At 38.4% G+C, this 18,021-nt stretch overlaps 1 protein-coding gene across 1 annotated transcript in view; it reads left to right on the forward strand.

Annotated features, from left to right (window-relative positions):
* The window catches only part of MAOA (monoamine oxidase A), a 101,382-nt gene extending 85,995 nt beyond the window's left edge, over positions 1-15,387 (forward strand). The window contains exons 13-16 of the mRNA XM_027875601.1: positions 6,494-6,591; positions 7,712-7,823; positions 11,777-11,839; positions 12,124-15,387. Of these exons, the coding sequence (XP_027731402.1) occupies positions 6,494-6,591; positions 7,712-7,823; positions 11,777-11,839; positions 12,124-12,267 (417 nt within the window). The 3' untranslated portion in view covers positions 12,268-15,387. The remainder of the gene's footprint in view (positions 1-6,493; positions 6,592-7,711; positions 7,824-11,776; positions 11,840-12,123) is intronic.
* Positions 15,388-18,021: the final 2,634 nt, after the last annotated feature.

Raw genomic sequence — 18,021 nt, forward strand, 5'->3', positions numbered from 1 at the left:
AACTCACCCTGTGCCCTCTATCTATCTGTCTATCTATCTATCTATACATCTATCTATCTGTATATATGTACATACATATAATTTTTTCCCCTCCAACTACTCTAATACTGACAAAGGTTTCATGAGTTACAAATATCATCTTTCCATGCAGGAATGTAAACAGTTCAACCTTAATAAGTCTCTTATGATTTCTCTTTCCTGTTTACCTCTTCACGTTCCACTTGAGTCTTGTATTGGAAAGTCAGATTTACTATTCAGTTCTGGTCTTTTCATAACAAATGCTTGAAAGTCCTCTATTTCACTGAATGACCATTTTTTCCCCTGAAGAATTATACTCAGTTTTGCTGGGTAGGTGATTCTTGGCTGTAATCCTCTGTCCTTTGCCCTCTGGAATATTATATTCCATGCCCTGTGGTCCCTTAACATAGAAGCTGCTAAATCTTGTGTTATCCTGATTGTGTTTCCACAATACTTGAATTGTTTCTTTCTGGCTGCTTGTAATATTTTCTCCTTGACCTGGGAACTCAGGAATTTGGCTGCAATATTCCTAGGAGTTTTCCTTTGGGGATCTCTTTCAGGAGGAGATTGGTGGATTCTTTCAATTTCTATTTTGCCCTCTGGTTCTAAAATAACAGGACAGTTTTCCTTGATCATTTCTTGAAAGATGATGTCTAGGCTCTTTTTTTGATCAGGGCTTTCGGATAGTCCAATAATTTTTAAAAGATCTTTCCTGGATCTATTTTCCAGGTCAGTTGTTTTTCCAATGAGATATTTCACATTGTTTTCTAATTTTTCATTCTTTTGGATTTGTTTTATAGTGTCTTGGTTTCTCTTAAAGTCACTAGCTTCCAATTGCTCTGTTCTAATTTTTAAGGAAGTATTTTCTTCAGTAATCTTTTGGACTTCCTTTTCCATTTGGCCAATTTTGGTTTTTAGGGCATTCTTCTCCTCATTGGCTTTTTGGACCTCTTTTGCCATTTGGGTTAGGCTATTTTTTAAGGTGTTATTTTCTTAAGTATTTTTTGGGGTCTTCTTTAGCAAGCTGTTAACTTGCTTTTTCATGATTTTCTTGCATCACTCTCATTTCTCTTCCCAGTTTTTCCTGTACTTCTCTTACTTGCTTCTCAAAATCCCTTTTGAGCTCTTCCAAGGCCTGGGACTGATTCATATTTTTCTTGGAAGTTTTAGATGAAGGAGCTTTGACTTTGTTTTCTTCTTCTCATTGTATGTTTTGATCTTCTTTGTCACCAAAGTGAGATAATATAGTCTGACTCTTTTTGCACTGCTTGCTCATGATCCCAACCAATTACTTGAGTTTTAAACTCTTTGTTAAGGTAAGAGTCTGTTTCCAATGTGGAGAATGTACTGTCCCAAGCTTTGGGGGTTTGTACAGCTGTTTTCAGAGATACTTCTAGGGACCTGAAAAGTGTCAGTTCTTCCAAGGTGCTATGATAAGGGGCGAGGTGTTTCCTCTCCACAGCCACAACGAGCTCCACCACACCAGCGCTCCTCCTCGCCCCAGTACCGCCCCTCAGAAATGTGACCCAAATCCAAGCACGGGCAAATCAAGAGATTGCTGCCTCAGCAATGGCAAAGAGCTCCCTGCAATCCTCCTCTGATCAGCCACTTGATTCCCCCTCAGTCTGTGGGCCATAACCTCAGAAGCCAGCCGCTGCCCTCGGGGTGGCTGAGATCTAGCTTCTTCTCTCACCGCAGTAACAGACTTTTCCCACTGACCTAAGTTGTCTTTGGCATTCGTGGGTTGAGAAGTCTGGAAACCGCCACAGCTGCCCACGATTCAGTCCTCTATGGCCTGCACACCCATGCTGAACTGCACTCCTCTCCCAGCTTGGCACGATATACCTTTCCAATCAGCCATCCAGGTTGTCTTGGGCTGGAAATTTGTTTTACTCTGTTTTTTTTGTGGGTTCTGCTGCTTTAGAATTTGTTTAGAGCCATTTTTTGTAGGTATTTGGAGGGGTTTGGGGGAAAGTTCTAGCAAGTCACTGCTTTCCCTCTGCCATCTTGGCTCCACCCCCTTCAGCAAGCATTTTTAACCATAACTGCCTTCATTCAATGAGGATCATCCCCAGCAGGTCCTCAAGCTTAGTAAATCTTTTCCAAAGTCAGTCTTTCTCAGATTTCTCTACTTATCTCACATTTCTTTCTTCCCACCATTATGCTCAGCATTAATAATAATAACTCATATTTATAAAGAGATTTGCAAAGCAATTTTCCCACAAAAATACTCCGAACATCAGCATCATTTTACAGATGGAGAAGTGCAACTTGCAAAAGTAAAGCCCCTCTCTCAAAGTCACATGGTCTCAGAGTTGGAAGAGATTTTAGTGGCTGTGTAATCCAATCTGTATTTAATGGACTTTTCTGTTTTCATCCTTTTCATCCTATAGAGGCAGTTAGATGGTGCCGTGGTTAGAACCCTGGGCCTGGAGTCAGGAAGAACTAAATTCAAATCCGACCTCAGACTCTTACTAATCTGTATGACCCTGAGCAAGTTACTTAATCTCTGTTTGCCTGAGTTTCCTCAGCTGTAAAATGGAATAATAATAACTTTTCAGGGTTGTGAGGATCAAATGCCTGTAAAATCCACTTAGCACATAGTGTCTGGCACCTAGTTGGCACCATATAAATGCTTAATCCCTTCTTTTAACTTTTCTGCAGTCTTTAACACCATCATTCACCCTCTTCTTGATATTTTCTTCTTTTTAGGTTTTTGAGACATAGCTCTCTCCTGGTTCTCCTCTTACCTGTCAGACTATTCCTTTAGTCCAGTTTCAAAGTCTCCTTTGCTGGATCTTCATCCAGGTCAATCCTACTAATCACTGACCATTCCTCAGGATTCTGTCCTGGGCCTTCCTCTCTTCTCCCTCTATACTATTTCATTGGGTGCTCTCATTAGCTCCCATGGATTCAGTTATCTCCATGCAGATGATCCTCAGGTCTGTTTATCTGGCCCTAATCTTGCCCCTGACCTCCAGTTTCACCTTTCCAACTGCTTGTCAGATATGAACTGCATTTCCTGTAGATATCTTAAACTCATTATATTAGACTGAACTCTATCTTTCTTCCTTATTTCTTCCCTCAAACCTTCCCATCTTCCTAACTTCCTTGTTAATGGAAAGGGCACCGTCATTTTCCCGGTTATCCAGACTCACAATCCAGGCGCTATTTTCAACTCTTCCCACTCTGTCACCCCTGTGTCTAGTCTGTTGTCAAGTCTTCTTGATTCTTCCTTTATAACATCTCTCATATATGCTCTCCATTGTCCTGTGCCACCCCCCAGCGCAGCCCCTCGTCACCTCATCCCTGGACTGTTGCCGTACGCTTCTGGCTGGTCTCCCTGCCTCTAGTCTCTCCCTACTCCAGTCCATCCTCCCCCAGATGTCAAATTGGACCTGACCATGTCACCCCCATATGCAGTAAACTCCAGTGGCTCCCTCTCCCTCCAGGATCAAATATACAATCTTTCGTTAGGATTTTAAAGTTCTTGATAACCTTGTCTCTTCCTGCGTTTTCAGTCTTCTTAACACCTTGCTCCACTTTACAGAATTCAATCCAGTGACTCTGACCTCCATACTATCCTCCCACAAGACATTCATCTCCTAACTCTGCATTTTTACTGCTGGTCTCCTATGCCTGGAATTTTCTCACCTACTCACTCTTCTGGCTTCCTTCAAGTCTCAACTAAAATCCTACCTTCTGCAAGAAATCCTGGTGCCCCTTGATGCCGATAATACCTTCCCTACAAATTATGTGACATATACATCTAGATTGTCTGTAGTTGTTTGCAAATTGATCTACCACATTTGAAGTGAGCTGCTTGAAGGCAGGACTGCTTTTGCCTTTCTTTGTAACCACTTCTTGGCACAGTGCCAGGCCTATAAGTGCTTAATTAATGCTGCTTGACTTGATTTACTTAGATTATTATGTGCATTTGAATGGACAATCCATAGAGCTTGTCCATCAATATGTATATATGGAACAGACAGTAAGAATGGATTATGAATTAGGTGCAAAATGGAAAAGGAAGAGAGGAGCAGGATAGATTGCTTTCAAGATATTTCAGAGTACCTTTGTCAACCAGAAACACAGGCTTGCCTTTTTCATACCTGTCTTCTACTAGTGTTGTTATTTGGTTTCAAAATGTGGGACATAATTTTTGCAAAATTTAATATTAATATCACACAGAGGGCAATGAGGAGAATAGCATGAGAGATTTTGTCATATGCTTTGCTGAAATTTAGATAATCTTTATCTGTAGAATTCTCTAATAATCTTCTGTCACAAAAAAATGAGGTTAATCTATCATGACCTGTTCTTTTTTTAAAAAAAAAAATTATTTTTTCCCGATCACATGTAAAAACAATTTTTACATTCATTTTTTTAAAATTTTGAGTTCTAAATCCTGTTCCTTCTGTCACCCCTCCCTGAGATGTCAAGCAGTTTGATATAGGTTATACATATGCAGTCATGCAAAACATATTTCCATCTTAGTTATGTTGTAAAAGAAAACACACACCAAAGAAAAAACCTGTGAAAAATAGTATGCATTAGTCTGCATTCAGACTGCTATTAGTTTCTTTTCTGGAGTTGGGTAGCATTTTTTATCATGAGTCCCTTAGAATTGCATGACCTGTTCTTGATGAAGCCTTTTATCATTAACTTTATTTTCCAGATATTCACTCCCCATCACTTTAGAATTTTGCCAGCAATCAAAATCAAGCTCACTGCCATATAGGTTGAAGAATTTACTTATTTCTCTTTTTCTGAAGAATAGGAAAACATTTATCTTTCCCCAGTTCTTCATCACCTCTCCTGTTCTGCATAATATTGCCAAGATCATTGACCATGATCCAGCAATTATATCTTCCAGTTCACTGCAGAATATAAGTCATCCAGACCTCCTTATTATCTCCTTATTTATCTTGGTTTTCAGTTTTTATTAGCAAGTTTTTGTCTTTTATGTTTTAAAGATCATTATCCTTAGCAGAGAAAACAAAACAAAACAAAAATGAATCAGCTATGTTGTCTTTCCATTGTCAGTTATCATCATTGCATTCCTCTCAAGCCATTGCCCTTACATCTTCTTTTTTTCCAGTATAGCTTTCTTAAAATAAATTTTTGTTATTAGCTCTTTCTGAGCTATATTTCTCCTGTTCATCGTGCCTGTTTGAATCCTACCTCATGCACTTACTAGGTGCTGACTCTGGGCAGGTAATTAAACCCTCTCAGTCTTGGTTTCCTCATCTCTAAAATTGAGATGATTACAATGCCCCCTATCTCAGAGTTGTGAAGATCAAACAAGATAATATGGGTAATATACTTTGCCAACCCAGATTAAATGGTTAGCTATTTTGCTTCCTGCCCTTGTTTCTATCTTCTGTGGATCTTTTAAAAATTGGTTGATTCATTCCCTGAACATTTACTTAGTTCTCTTTAAACATCTTCCCTTTATAGACATTCTTATACTGATTCTTCTTTTATCTTTGGAATTTAATTCTTCAGAGCTCCCCAGCCCTCTTGTCATGATTTCTCCTATGGAATTTTAGGTTACAGAATCTTACCTCTACCACTCTTTCTTTAAATCCTTATGAAATCTGCTCTCTATCAATCTAAAAGATATATCAGATTATCCCTTACTTTCGTCTATAACAAATTTAAATACGGAATGGTCACTCCCCTCCAAGAATCCATTCATGACTACCCCAGCAATAAGTTCATCCTTTAATAGTGAAAAGCAGATCCAGAATAGCAATATCCTTTATTGTTTCCGTTGTCTTTTGAAAGATGAAATTATCATTGAGGCAAGCCAAAAAGTCTTTAGCTTTTCTGCTTTTGGCAGAGAGATGGCCAGATATTAAAATCCCCTCTCACTACTATAATCATGTTTCTCTGTTGTCAGTACTTTGATTTGTTTCTGGAACTCCTAAGCTGTTCAGTCCTACTCCCTAGATTTTTTGTGGTGTATATTACAATGACACTGTTAAGTCTGTTGACTCAAATGTTCCACCCCACCCCAAAAAAGTTTCCTTTCTCTGATTTCCTCACATCAAGAAATCTTCTTAATCCTATACTCTAATTCAAATCCTTGCCCCCCTCCCACATACACATGCTTTTACAAAACTATGTTATCCCTTTAGAATAAAGTATGTCCTTCCAGACAGTATTCTAGTCATTCCTAATACATACAGAGCCTCAGAAATACCTATAAAATTAAATTGATTGGCATGCATATATAAACCCAGGTCTTCTGGCACTGAGTCCATAGCTCTATTAATATCATCCTTCTATCCATTAAGGCCACAGTGTGGATGAAACTTGAACATTTAGGTCCAGACCCTTATCTTTGGATGCTACAGAGTATTGTGATGGGTTTTGTTATTCTCACTATTGGGAATAGATTCTTTGTTTTCCTTCATTTCAGCATTTCAGCTTTGTTTTCTCTTTGTATCATTTCCTGTGAATCTTGTAGCCAGTGCATTATGAGGAGAAGAACTGGTGTGAAGATCAGTACTCTGGAGGCTGCTACACGGCCTACTTCCCGCCAGGGACCATGACTCAGTATGGAAGGTACAAGTAAACTACTTTTCTTTTAGAAAAGCGATAGGGTTAAGGGCTGAGAAGATGAATAAAAGACAAATGAAAGTAGAAAAGTAATCAAAGAACTTACAGTTTTTAGTGAATCACTCTGTAGGAGCCTGGGTATCAGTTACTGTCTGGTTTTGTAAAAATAGTCACGATACAGTCAAATAATAGTTTGCTTGGTTTTTATTGGGAAGTAGGTAACTAACTGAAGGGAGGCCATGGTATTTGAAGATGAAACAAGATTTTTTTCATAAAAAATAAAATCAAATACAGTGAAATAGCTATTATTAACAGGACTTAGACAACAGTAGAATAACTCAAGATAACAAAATATTTTATCTTCAGGGAGGGCAGCCAGCCAGCAAAGGGACTAGACCAGATAACAGCTGAAGCCAAGGAATACTAGATTGGAAAGTAGGAAAGCAGAGAGCCCTAGGAAAAGAGAAGAAAGCAGTTAGGTTTCTACTTTGCCCATCCTTCTTTCTTATTCTCTTTGCCAAGAAACCTTTTCATATGTAAAATATTCCCTTTGCCTTGAGCTACTATGAGATAGTCTTTAACTTGACACAACACCAGCAGGCATTTCCTTTGCCAGAACTGTCACCTTGTCTTCCCTCTCCCACCTCTGGGGTTCTTGTACTGCCCCCAATATCCTTTATTGCTCTTCCCCTCCTCACCCCAAACCTTGCAGGCAATAAGGCATTTTATAGAGCTTATCACCTTAAAAAGGGGGGGAAACCCAGCATGATTGTTATCAGCTGTTCATTATTGACACAAAACATCTGTGATTAACCTAAGGAGTGAGAGAGTTAACAGGAAATTTATTTCACTAAAATAATGATGCTTGTCGAAAATAAATAAATTCCTTTTTAAGATTCATATAATGCATTCCTGACAATGCATGGAGTAAGGTTTGTCTCCAACTGCCTAATAATTTGATTTTTGTATGACTCGGTGCTTTCATCTCTAACTGAAAACCAGGGAAGTTGTTTGGTTTGTTTTTTAAATAATTGAGCATGTCCTTCCATCCGTATTGTGAATGCGTTATTTGGCTCTTGTCATCTTCCCAGAGAACTCCTTTTGACTTCTCATATTCACTTTGAAGGGTTATCCGCCAGCCAGTTGACAAGATTTATTTTGCTGGGACAGAGACAGCAACCTATTGGAGTGGGTACATGGAAGGAGCAGTGGAAGCTGGAGAAAGAGCAGCTAGAGAGGTATGTATAGGAGAAAGTGGAATAATACACTATAAATAATTCTAATGTTAGTTTATGTTTCTATAGAACTTGTTCATTTATAATATTATTTCCTTACAACAGTCTGTTGCAGCAGGTTGCATAAATATTATTTCTATTTTCCAAATGAGGAAACTGAGTCACAGAGAGTTTGTCACTAGCCCAAAGTTGCAGAAATGGTTAAATCAAAGAAACAGGATTCAGACTCAGGTCCTCATTTCTATTTTTCACCATACCACGTTACATATGTGTTTTATGAGTAAGGAAAGGGCTTGGGTGGGATGAATTATCTTTGGAAAGAAAGAAGAACCCCTCTGCTCAAGAACCTAGATGGAAGGGTAAAATGGGTTACAAAACAAAAAAGTTTTAGTTGTGAAGGAAGTAATTGAGAGAGGAAGCTTTATGTTCCATGGCCTCAACCTTTCCAATAAAGTAGCAAATAAAATTTACCTACTTAAAGAAACAGTGGATTTAAAATGTAGATATTGATTTGAGAAAGAAGTAAAATTTTTAGAACATCTGCAATAGAAAATTTGAGAGTACCAAAGAGGTTTATCATACACATATGCACACACACACATTAAGAACTGATGGTATGTAATGTTTTTGTTCTCAGAATATTTTTAAATGCATAAAATAAATATATAGAATTCAAAAAGAAACAAGTGATATCAAAATTGGTATCAACTCTTTTTAAAAAAAAAACAAATTCATGCATAAGAACTTCTGCTATATATAAAACATAAAATAAGAATCATCCTAGATGTTCAGATGTAGAAGAATGGCTAAACAAAGTAGACTATTAATATATGGTTACAATTCAATGTCAGTATGTATGATGGTATATTAATAAGATGTTGCTTTGTTTACTATAGTTACTTATCTGATTTATATTAATTAACATGACATATGCTTCTACTTCATATGTGGTATGTGGAGACAATCCTGGGTTTTTGAGAGCTATATGCTGGAGAAAGATACTCTGAAAAGTCCTTACAAGCTAGAAATCCAAGGTTCAATTTAATTAAAAGAGGTTCATCACCAGAAGATTGATCTTCATGGCAGTCAATTTTTTTTATATTTTTTTCCACTTACACGTAAAAATAATTTTTAACATTCGTTTAAAAATTTTTTGATTTCCAAATTCTGTCTTTCCCTTTCTCCCCTTCCCCTGCTCCTTGAGAAAGTAAGCAATTTGGTATAGGTTAATTCAGTCATACAAAACATATTTCTGTAGTAGCCATGTTGTAAAAGAAAACATAGACCAAAAAAAAAAAATAAAGTAAAAAAGTATGCGTACAGTGTGCTCCTGGTTCTGCTCACTTTACTTTGCATCAGGTCATTTAAATTTTTCCAGGTTTTTCTGGAAGCCTTCTGCTCATCATTTCTTATAATACAGTAGTATTCCATCACAATCATATACCACACCTTCTTCAGCCATTCTGTGATTGAAGGGCATCTCATCAATTTTCAATTCTTTGACACCAAATCAAGTGTGTGTGTGTGTGTGTGTGTGTGTGTGTGTTTGTGTGTGTGTATACACACACAAACACACACACATATCCTTTTCCCCTTTTTTTAAATCTTATTGGGTCTAAGAGTATGCACAGCTTTATAGTCTCTGGGCATAATTAACAATTCACAACTCCACTAACAATGCATTAATGTTCCAATTTTCCCACATAGGAATATAAACATTTTAATCTTATTGAACACCCTCATGATCTGTCTTTCCTGTTTACCTTTTTATACTTTTCTTAAGTCTTATATTTGAATATCATATTTTCTATTTAGCTCTAATCTTTTCATCAGGAATCCTTGAAAGTCTTTTATTTTGTTAAATGTTAACTTTTTTCCCTGAAGGATTATATTTAGTTTTGCTGGGTAAGTAGGTGATTCTTGGTTGTAATCCTCTGCCCTCTGAAATATCATATTCTAAGCCTTCTGATTTTTTAATGTAGAAGCTGCTAAATCTTGTGTTGCCTGACTGTGGCCATGATAAAAAAGTTGTTTATTTTTGGCTATTTGCAGTATTTTCTCCTCCTGGGAGATTAGGAATTTGGCTATAACGTTCCTGGAAATTTTCATTTTGGGATTTCTTTTAAGAGGTGATTGGTGGATTCTTTCACTTTCTATTTTACTCTCTGGTTCTAGAATAAAGGGACAATTTTCCTTAACAGTTTCTTGAAATATGATTTCTGGCCTCTTTTTTTTTTTGATCATAGCTTTCAGGTAGTCCATTCATTTTAAAATTATCTGTCGATCTCTTTTCCAGTTCAGTTTTTCCAATGAGATATTTCACATTTTCTTCTATTTTTTTCATTCTTTTGATTTTGTTTTATTGCTTCTTTATGTCTCATGGAGTTAGTAGTTTCCACTTGCCCAAATCTAATTTTAAGGAATTATTTTCTTCAGTGAGCTTTTGTACCTCTTTTTCCATTTGTCCAGTTCTACTTTTTAAGAAGTTATTTTCTTCAGTGAATTTTTGTACATCCTTTTCCATTTGGCCAATTCTGCTGTTTAAGGAGTTCTTCTCTTCGGTAGATTTTCATCTCTCTTTTACCATTTGGTCACTTCTGTTTTCTAATGTGTTATTTTTTTCTTGCATCACTCTCATGTTTTCCCCCAATTTTTCCTCTACTTCCCTTATTTGATTTAAAGAAAAATCCTTTTTGAGCTTTTCTAGGAGCTCTTTTTGGGTCTGAGACCAATTTACATTTTTCTTTGAGTCTTTGCATATAGCCATTTTGACATTGTTGTCCTTTTCTAAGTTTGTGTTTTGATCTTCCCTGTCACCATAATAATTTTCTATGTTTTTTGTTCTATGTTAAATTTCTGTATTCTTTGTTATTATTATTATTGTCGATTGCTTATTTTTCCAGCCCATTTCTTGAATTTCAACTTTATATTAAAGTTGGTCTCTGCTCCTAAGGTAGAGGGGACACTTTCCCAGATTTCAGGTTTTTTGTTCTGTTGTTTTCAGAGCTAATTCTGGGGGTCTGTAAGTTTTCAGTTCTTCCAAGGTGTTATGGTCTAAGGAGAGGTGTGATTGCTGCTCTCCTGGCCTGTACCCTGGTCTGTGAGCAATCACAAGTACTGTTTTTGCCCCAGAACTGTGAACAGGGTCCCTGCTTCCCTGATGCCAGGATCTCTAGGATTTTAGTGCTTTTCTTCTCCCTTGGACTGTGACCTGGAACCGAGGATAGGCATTGTGACAGAATCCTGTACACACCTCCAGCAAAGGGTCCCTTATAATCGCCTTCTGATCAGTTGTCTGACCCCCTTTCTGTCTGTGGGTGAGAGCTCTGGAAGTTGCTGCCTCAGGCTTAGTTGCCCCCAAGGCCTGCTGCTGGCTTGTGCTAGATGTGGCTTCTACTGACTGCCCTGTGCCATAGCCTGGGTCTCACAGCTGCTTGTGCCAGGCTTAGGTCGTGCTGGCTCGAGTCTGGAGGCCTCACTGCTGGTTTGCTCCAAGGCTCAGGTCCTTGCTGCTGGCTTGTTGGGTGTGGTGTTTGCTGGACTACATTCTTCTATCTCAGCGAGACAGACCTTTCCTGCCAACCTTCTAAGTCGTCGTGGGCTGGAAAATTGTTTCAACCTGTCCTTTTGTTGGTTCTGCTGCTCCAGAATCCATCTTGAGACATTATTTTGAAGTTGTTTGGAGGGGAATTTGGGAAAACTCGGGCGATTTTACTATAATTTTTATATTTCTCTTTTGCCCCATCACGTTCTATCTTGTATCAGAATTATTTTTGTATGTATTGTGCCCTGTCCTTGCCTCCTGCAGATTAAATCATCAGTCCCCTGAGGGTAGGGATTGTCTTGGCTTATCTTTGTAACACTAGCCCCTAGAAAAGTCTCTTACATATAGGAGGCACTTATATTGAATAAATGAATGAATGAATTCAATAATACTTAATCGTATTTCTTTTCAGGTGTTGAATGCCTTGGGGAAGGTGGCAAAAAAGGAAATTTGGGTACCAGAACCAGAGTCAAAGGTAAATTTGTTGGTTTTTTTCTTTCTTTCTTTCTTTCCTTCTTTCATTCTCTCTGTCTCTCTCTCTGTCTCTCTGTCTCTGTCTCTCTCTCTCTCTCTCCCCCCCCTTCCTTCTTCAATTTTTTGTCATATCTTTAGCCATACTTAATTTCCCTGTGATCCTCTGGGTTAATTATATGTCTACCATAAAATATTTTAGTGCCTGCTCTTTCTTGGATATACAAGCCCAGCTCAACCTCTTCTTGAGACAGCCTGACAGATGTACTTTTGTGTTCCTTTATCCAGGAAATTCCAGCCCTGGCAATCACCACCACCTTCTGGGAGAGGAACTTACCATCGGTTTCAGGCCTGCTGATGGCTCTCGGAGTGTCCTCTTCCATAATTGCCCTCTGTATGATTATTTGCAAATGCAAGAGCTTGGCACGATAGATTCTAAAATTTCATTTTCATGCTTTCTGCTTCTTCCTTCCCCAGTATCATCAAAAGGAAAACCTGGAAAAATTAAATGTGGTAACATTGGACCCTATTTTTGTGCACTGGATTTTACAAGCCAGTTTTTTCCCCTGTCAGTGTTAAAGTCATCTCCCCCAAAATTGCACTCAGTCAGTTTCAGTAGGAGCAGGGTCTGTCCCATCACTTGTATGTGCCGATTAACTTGTATTCATTGATAGAATAAAACCATAGTGTCAGATTTTGAATTTCAGGAAGTTGAAAATCTCAAGGGAAAGCTTTGAAAGATCAGATGCTCATAAGAAACAATCACTTACTTCTATATTCTGATTTTTCTCCTTTAAAAAACAAGAGCACCTTATGATTTCATTAATAAATTTCTTTTTAAGCTTCTGTCTGCAGTGGCTCCATAAGTTAAGGATCAATCCTATGAAATGATCATCACAGCAGGGAGGCTGGCCTGAGGGCCAAGTGGCAGTGCAGACTAAACCACTCCTTCCTTCTTTGGGAATGGGGAGGTTTCTAGAGCCCACTGTTCACAGTGTATCCTGCAATGAGCAGGCCTCCTTTCTTAATCATTAAAAAATTATTTTCTTAATCATTTTAATGTGGTATACTAGAAATAAAAACATTGGATTAAGGTTTGTGTACATCTCATATACATCTGCTGTGGGGAATGCCATTCCATTTTCAGTTTCCACAAATTGTCTTATTATCTGGTCTTCTCTGTTGCTGTGTGTGTGTGTGTGTGTGTGTGTGTGTTCCTTTGCTGCTAGATGTGTGTATGTGTGTGTATGTGTGTGTGTGTGTGTATTTGTTTTCCTTTGCTGCTAGAGATGTACTCAAAACCTGAGAAGAATGTATTTACTGAGGTATACAGTTTAAAGTGTTTAAGGTATATTGAGGTATACAGTTTAAAGTTGGTTAGGATAAAGTCTATGAGTAGAAGCTTACATTAGTCCAAACCAAGCATTTTTCTAAAGGCTTATAATTAGTATATTCTTACAGATAAAACCAGTATGCCCCCCAGTACTGCATGAAATTCGAGAGAATCAGTTTAATCATTGTCAAAGAAAACCTGAAATGTGGGTTTGGGGTTAGAATTGAAACTGGGGGGAGGGGCATCAGGAACTTCTTTTTTTTTTCCTATTGCAGCCATTTTTCACTTAGACCAGAGGTTAAACTTTAATGCTACTTCTGTTTTCATAGCACCACTTTCTTCTACATTATGATTAGATGGTTATCAAACCAAATATTTTGATGAAATAATGTTGCTAAAGATTCAAATTGTACTCATATATGGTAACATTTTTAGATTTCAGATTACTATGTATTTTCAAAAATAATTCTGAAGGATATCAAATATAATCTTATAAATCATTCATCAAAAGAAAATAGGAATCAGTGAAAATTATGTGACCTTTTAAATTCATTTTACTTTAAAGACAGGAAATCAAGTGGATTATAAATATCCTTTATTCTAGAAGTCCAATAGTACACATTTCTTCCTCATGATGCCATTTTGCTGTCACATTTTTGAAAATTTTCTTAAATCCTAGGCAGCATTTCTAAACATACAGAAGGGATATCTTGTTAATAGTAATGTGAGGTGGGAGGAGGGGAGAGAAGAAGCCATCCAGATAATAATTGTAGAAAGTAATTTAGAAGATCTTGAAAAGTCACTCATGGCAATGTAGTGAGTATCTATGTAAAATAATTTGTCCAACATAAGTCCAGGGACCAGTATGTTTCACTTAAGTAAGTTTTCCAGATAACTGAAGCTAAACCCTTCAGGTGCCAAAACTTTAAACAATTTAACTTTTATCGAGCTCTCTGTCAAGTGAATAATGAAACACTTTCATATTCTCATTAAACAAAAATTTAGATTTTCCTTGATTTCTCAGGGTTCCTTTTATAACCATTCATAGTACATCTGCTCAATGCCCTTAGAAGCCACATGTCCCGTCCAGTGGCTGTTCCGTGATGTGATTCTTCAGCCTCTCCTGGATCCTCCTTCACTATTATTGTCATTTGTCAGGGCCAGCTTTGCCCTTCTTTCTCAGTCTACCACGCCTTGTAAACTGAGAAGAACTATTGGTTGCCAAAGGAAGCTAGGTAGATTTGATTTATTAAATCCCCACCTTCTTAAAGAGTACTGCTCTAAGGTAGCAGGAAGCCTGGAAGACTCTTCTAAGTAAAAAGCAGCCTTTGGGATAGTTGTGTATAGCTGGTAGCTCTGAACCCTTGGCTGGCTGCTTTCAGGTTTTCTGCTGTATTCCCTGGGTAGATGGGATTGCTGTAACCTAGTCAATCACAGTCACTCCTAGCTCTTCAGTGGAGAACCACTGCTTTATAGGGCATGAGGGTCAGATTTAATAATGGCCTAGGGGTGTTAATACAACTGACTCCCAGGTTTTAACTGCTTCATCAGTAGGCAGCTGTGGTATGACAGGGTGGAGATAGCCTTGACCAAGATTCAGAAGACTGATCAGCTCCGTGACTTTGGAACAGTCACTTGCCCTCCCTGGGCCTCAGTTTCCTCCTCTGAAAAAACAAGAGGAACCTTATTCCCTCTTGTTCTTAGCCAATCCATTCTAGTCAGTACAGTTGTCTTAAACTACAGCTTAAATTAGTCAAAAAATAAGTGCCAATCCAGACATTTTCATGGAATCAGCTATAGGCAAGGACTTACAGATCATGTTACCTACCTGAATATAGAGATTGTAATAACCTTTCCTGGACCAAACGAATGAAGTCACTTTGAAAAATCTGATAGTGTGTTCTCTTATTAGGCCATCTACTTCAGAATTTCCGAGATTGAAGTAGGAGAACTACAGTAAGATCTCTAGAAATGGGTAACAGTTAACTTGAGGTGGTTATTAACTGTGTTAATAGAAAATGTTAACATACTGTGTTTTAGAAAAACTTTGAAATTAAGGATTGGGGAATGTGTTCAATTTGTCAGTTTAGTGTCTGATGTTTTATGTTTCAAGTTTGCCTCAAAGTTGCGTTATGTGGAAGTATGTGTGTGTTCTTTGGCTATAAAGTAATATTTTGCCTTTACTGTCTTGTTTGTTAATAAAGTAGAATGAATATCAACTTCTGAGTTAATCTTGCTTCCTCTCTTGGAACGTAAATTTGGATTTATGGACAGAGCTCTGTAAACCGTTTTATGGCATGAGGCCAACAATGAAGCATAAGCCACAAATTTATGGCTGGAATTAGCATTAAACCCCAGAGCTACTTGGTTTGAACTCCTTATTTGGATTCATAAAATCTGATTGGAAAAATTGATACAGTGAGAGAGCAAAGCCTACTACATTTTTCCCCTTAGGGCTCTAGGCATACTTCTCAGGAATTGGATTGTCTGTCTCTAATGCCAACAATGGGGACTAGGTCTGAACCCCTAAAAGGAAAAGACCATGTCCACCCCAAAAAGCAAAAGCCCTGGACTTTCCCACGTGGTCAAATCTCTGGCATTTGCCTGAGGCTATAATCCTATCAACTGGCCTTTCATTATCACCTTCACCCAATCTCCCCATTCTTGGTTACCCTTAACCTAGCCGAGCCCTCCATTGTCTTACCTCCCTATGGCCCAGGCCACTTCCCACCCTTAATCCTATCTGGGCTCCATTCTCCCTTGGCCATGTGGTCCAGGTGCCTGGCTTTCTGTTACCTCACAGTCATCCTAGCTTATTGGATCATCCTTAGACCCCTTCTCCAGGCACCCAAGACTACTTGTCCACTCCTAGATCCCTCCCACAGTCTTTCTATACATAAGGTCCTTCTGGTCTCCATTAAGGTGCTCAGATTCTTAAGATCTGGCCTGCTTGTATTAGCAATACAAATGCTTAGATTCCTTAAGAATCTGGCCAATATGGCAGATCTTAAATAAACCTTGTCTTTGGCTGAAAGCAAGCTTGGGTCAAATTCAGTTGGGTAGGACCCACGTTTTATGATTTTGGGGTCCCAGCACCCATAAACCTCTAAACCTCAACATCGCTGGATTGAAATTCCCATTTCAATCTGAACCCCCTACTACTGTTAGCAACCAGTAACCAGTGTCTGAGTTCCATTTAACTAATATCAGTTAGCTTTTTCAAAGGGATACTTGCTTCAAAGCCATTGAAGATCTAGAAAGCACAAAAGTACATTCTCCTCCCAACACGCCAAGGGCACACTTTACCCTGTACTATCTTGTTCTCTGGAGAGAATGGGTCTCCAGATGGAGCTCTACCAGATGAGTCCTCATCTCACCTCCAGTTTGCTCCTGGAAGTCACTCCTTGTAGAGTAGAGGCTGGCTGCAAAACCCAGCATGGATTTGACCCTCCTTGACATGAGTTGCCTCACCTGACCCCTTGAAACTCACAAAGTCATAGCCCCAGTTTCACCTAAAATGAAACAACAGTGAGGCAAAAAACTGAGGCCCATATTCATAGGCTACGTGTTGGCTTTGTATTTCTTTCATAACATTGTCTTTCTGTAGCATACCAATAGCAGGAAGCAATCAGCTGAAGAGGAGGGGCCGCAGTTCTGGTTGGTTAATGTCTGCTGACTATACTTCCAGCCATACAGCCTCAGCCAGTCAGAGGCTTATCCTCATCATATGGATAGCAGACCTGAACCAGTTACAGAATGTCTGCATGTACTCTAAATCTCTCCAAGGCATCTACCATTACACAGCCTTATTACTCTTCTGGAAGAAGAGTTCCCTGGCGTCTCCCATGTTCAGGAGGTTGGTTGAATCAGAGGGTCTTGCACATGCTCTTAAGGACTGGCTCAATGACCTATCTTCTATTGAAGTCATAGAGACTCATCTGTTACTAAAATGTTCTGACTTGACTGTAAGATATTACAGTATAATAAAGGTGTTAGAAACACTGAATTGGGAGTCAGAAGGCTTAAGTTTTAATTCCAACTTAGGCACTATAATCTGTGACTTGATTTCCACACCTACAAACTAAAAGGTTTTAGGTAGATAATCACTAAGGTCCTTTCGATCTTCAATATTCTCTGGCCCCATCAATGATTCTTAAATTTCCTTTATAACTTGGCCTCTGTTTCTACATATTTGACAGTAAACAGATTGCTTTGTCTTTCTGTGCCTTGATTTACTCTACAAAAAAGTGTAGTGTTTCCAACCTGAGAGATGCCAATTCATTTTAATAAATATGCATTAAGTGTGTAATACACACGGGGTACTTGCTAGTTGCTAGAGATACAAAAATATGACACCGTGCTTTCAAAGAGATTACCTTGCTAGGGGATGGGGGTGGAATGGGGACACAGGTATGAATCACATGTATACAAATAAATATAAAATAAGAAGAATGTAGCAAAGGGACTGAGCCCATTCCAGACATTAACGTAAGGAAAAATGAGAATTGGGAGTGGACTAGTCTAATCTGCCTGGAACATTGAAATACTATTGGGGAGTAGTATGAGATAAAGCTAGAGAGGTAGGATGGAGTCAGTTTGTGAAGGTCTTTAAATACTAGAAACATGACATTAGACAGTTGAGACGTACTGGAGATTTTTGAATATCAGAATGGCATGATCAGACCTGTGCATTGGAAGGGTGACTTAGGCATGCTGGGACAGACTTGACCTATTAACCTTATGGAGAATTTGATAATATTCAGTTCCTTATTAAGTCATCAAACCACTTTAGATTATATTTGTAAACATTTCCTGGCATGCAGAATCTTAAAGTTAAAAAGAACCTTAGAAGT

The sequence above is a fragment of the Vombatus ursinus genome, unplaced genomic scaffold, assembly GCF_900497805.2.
Source record: "Vombatus ursinus unplaced genomic scaffold, bare-nosed wombat genome assembly UNPS02014809.1, whole genome shotgun sequence".
NCBI lineage: Eukaryota > Metazoa > Chordata > Mammalia > Diprotodontia > Vombatidae > Vombatus > Vombatus ursinus.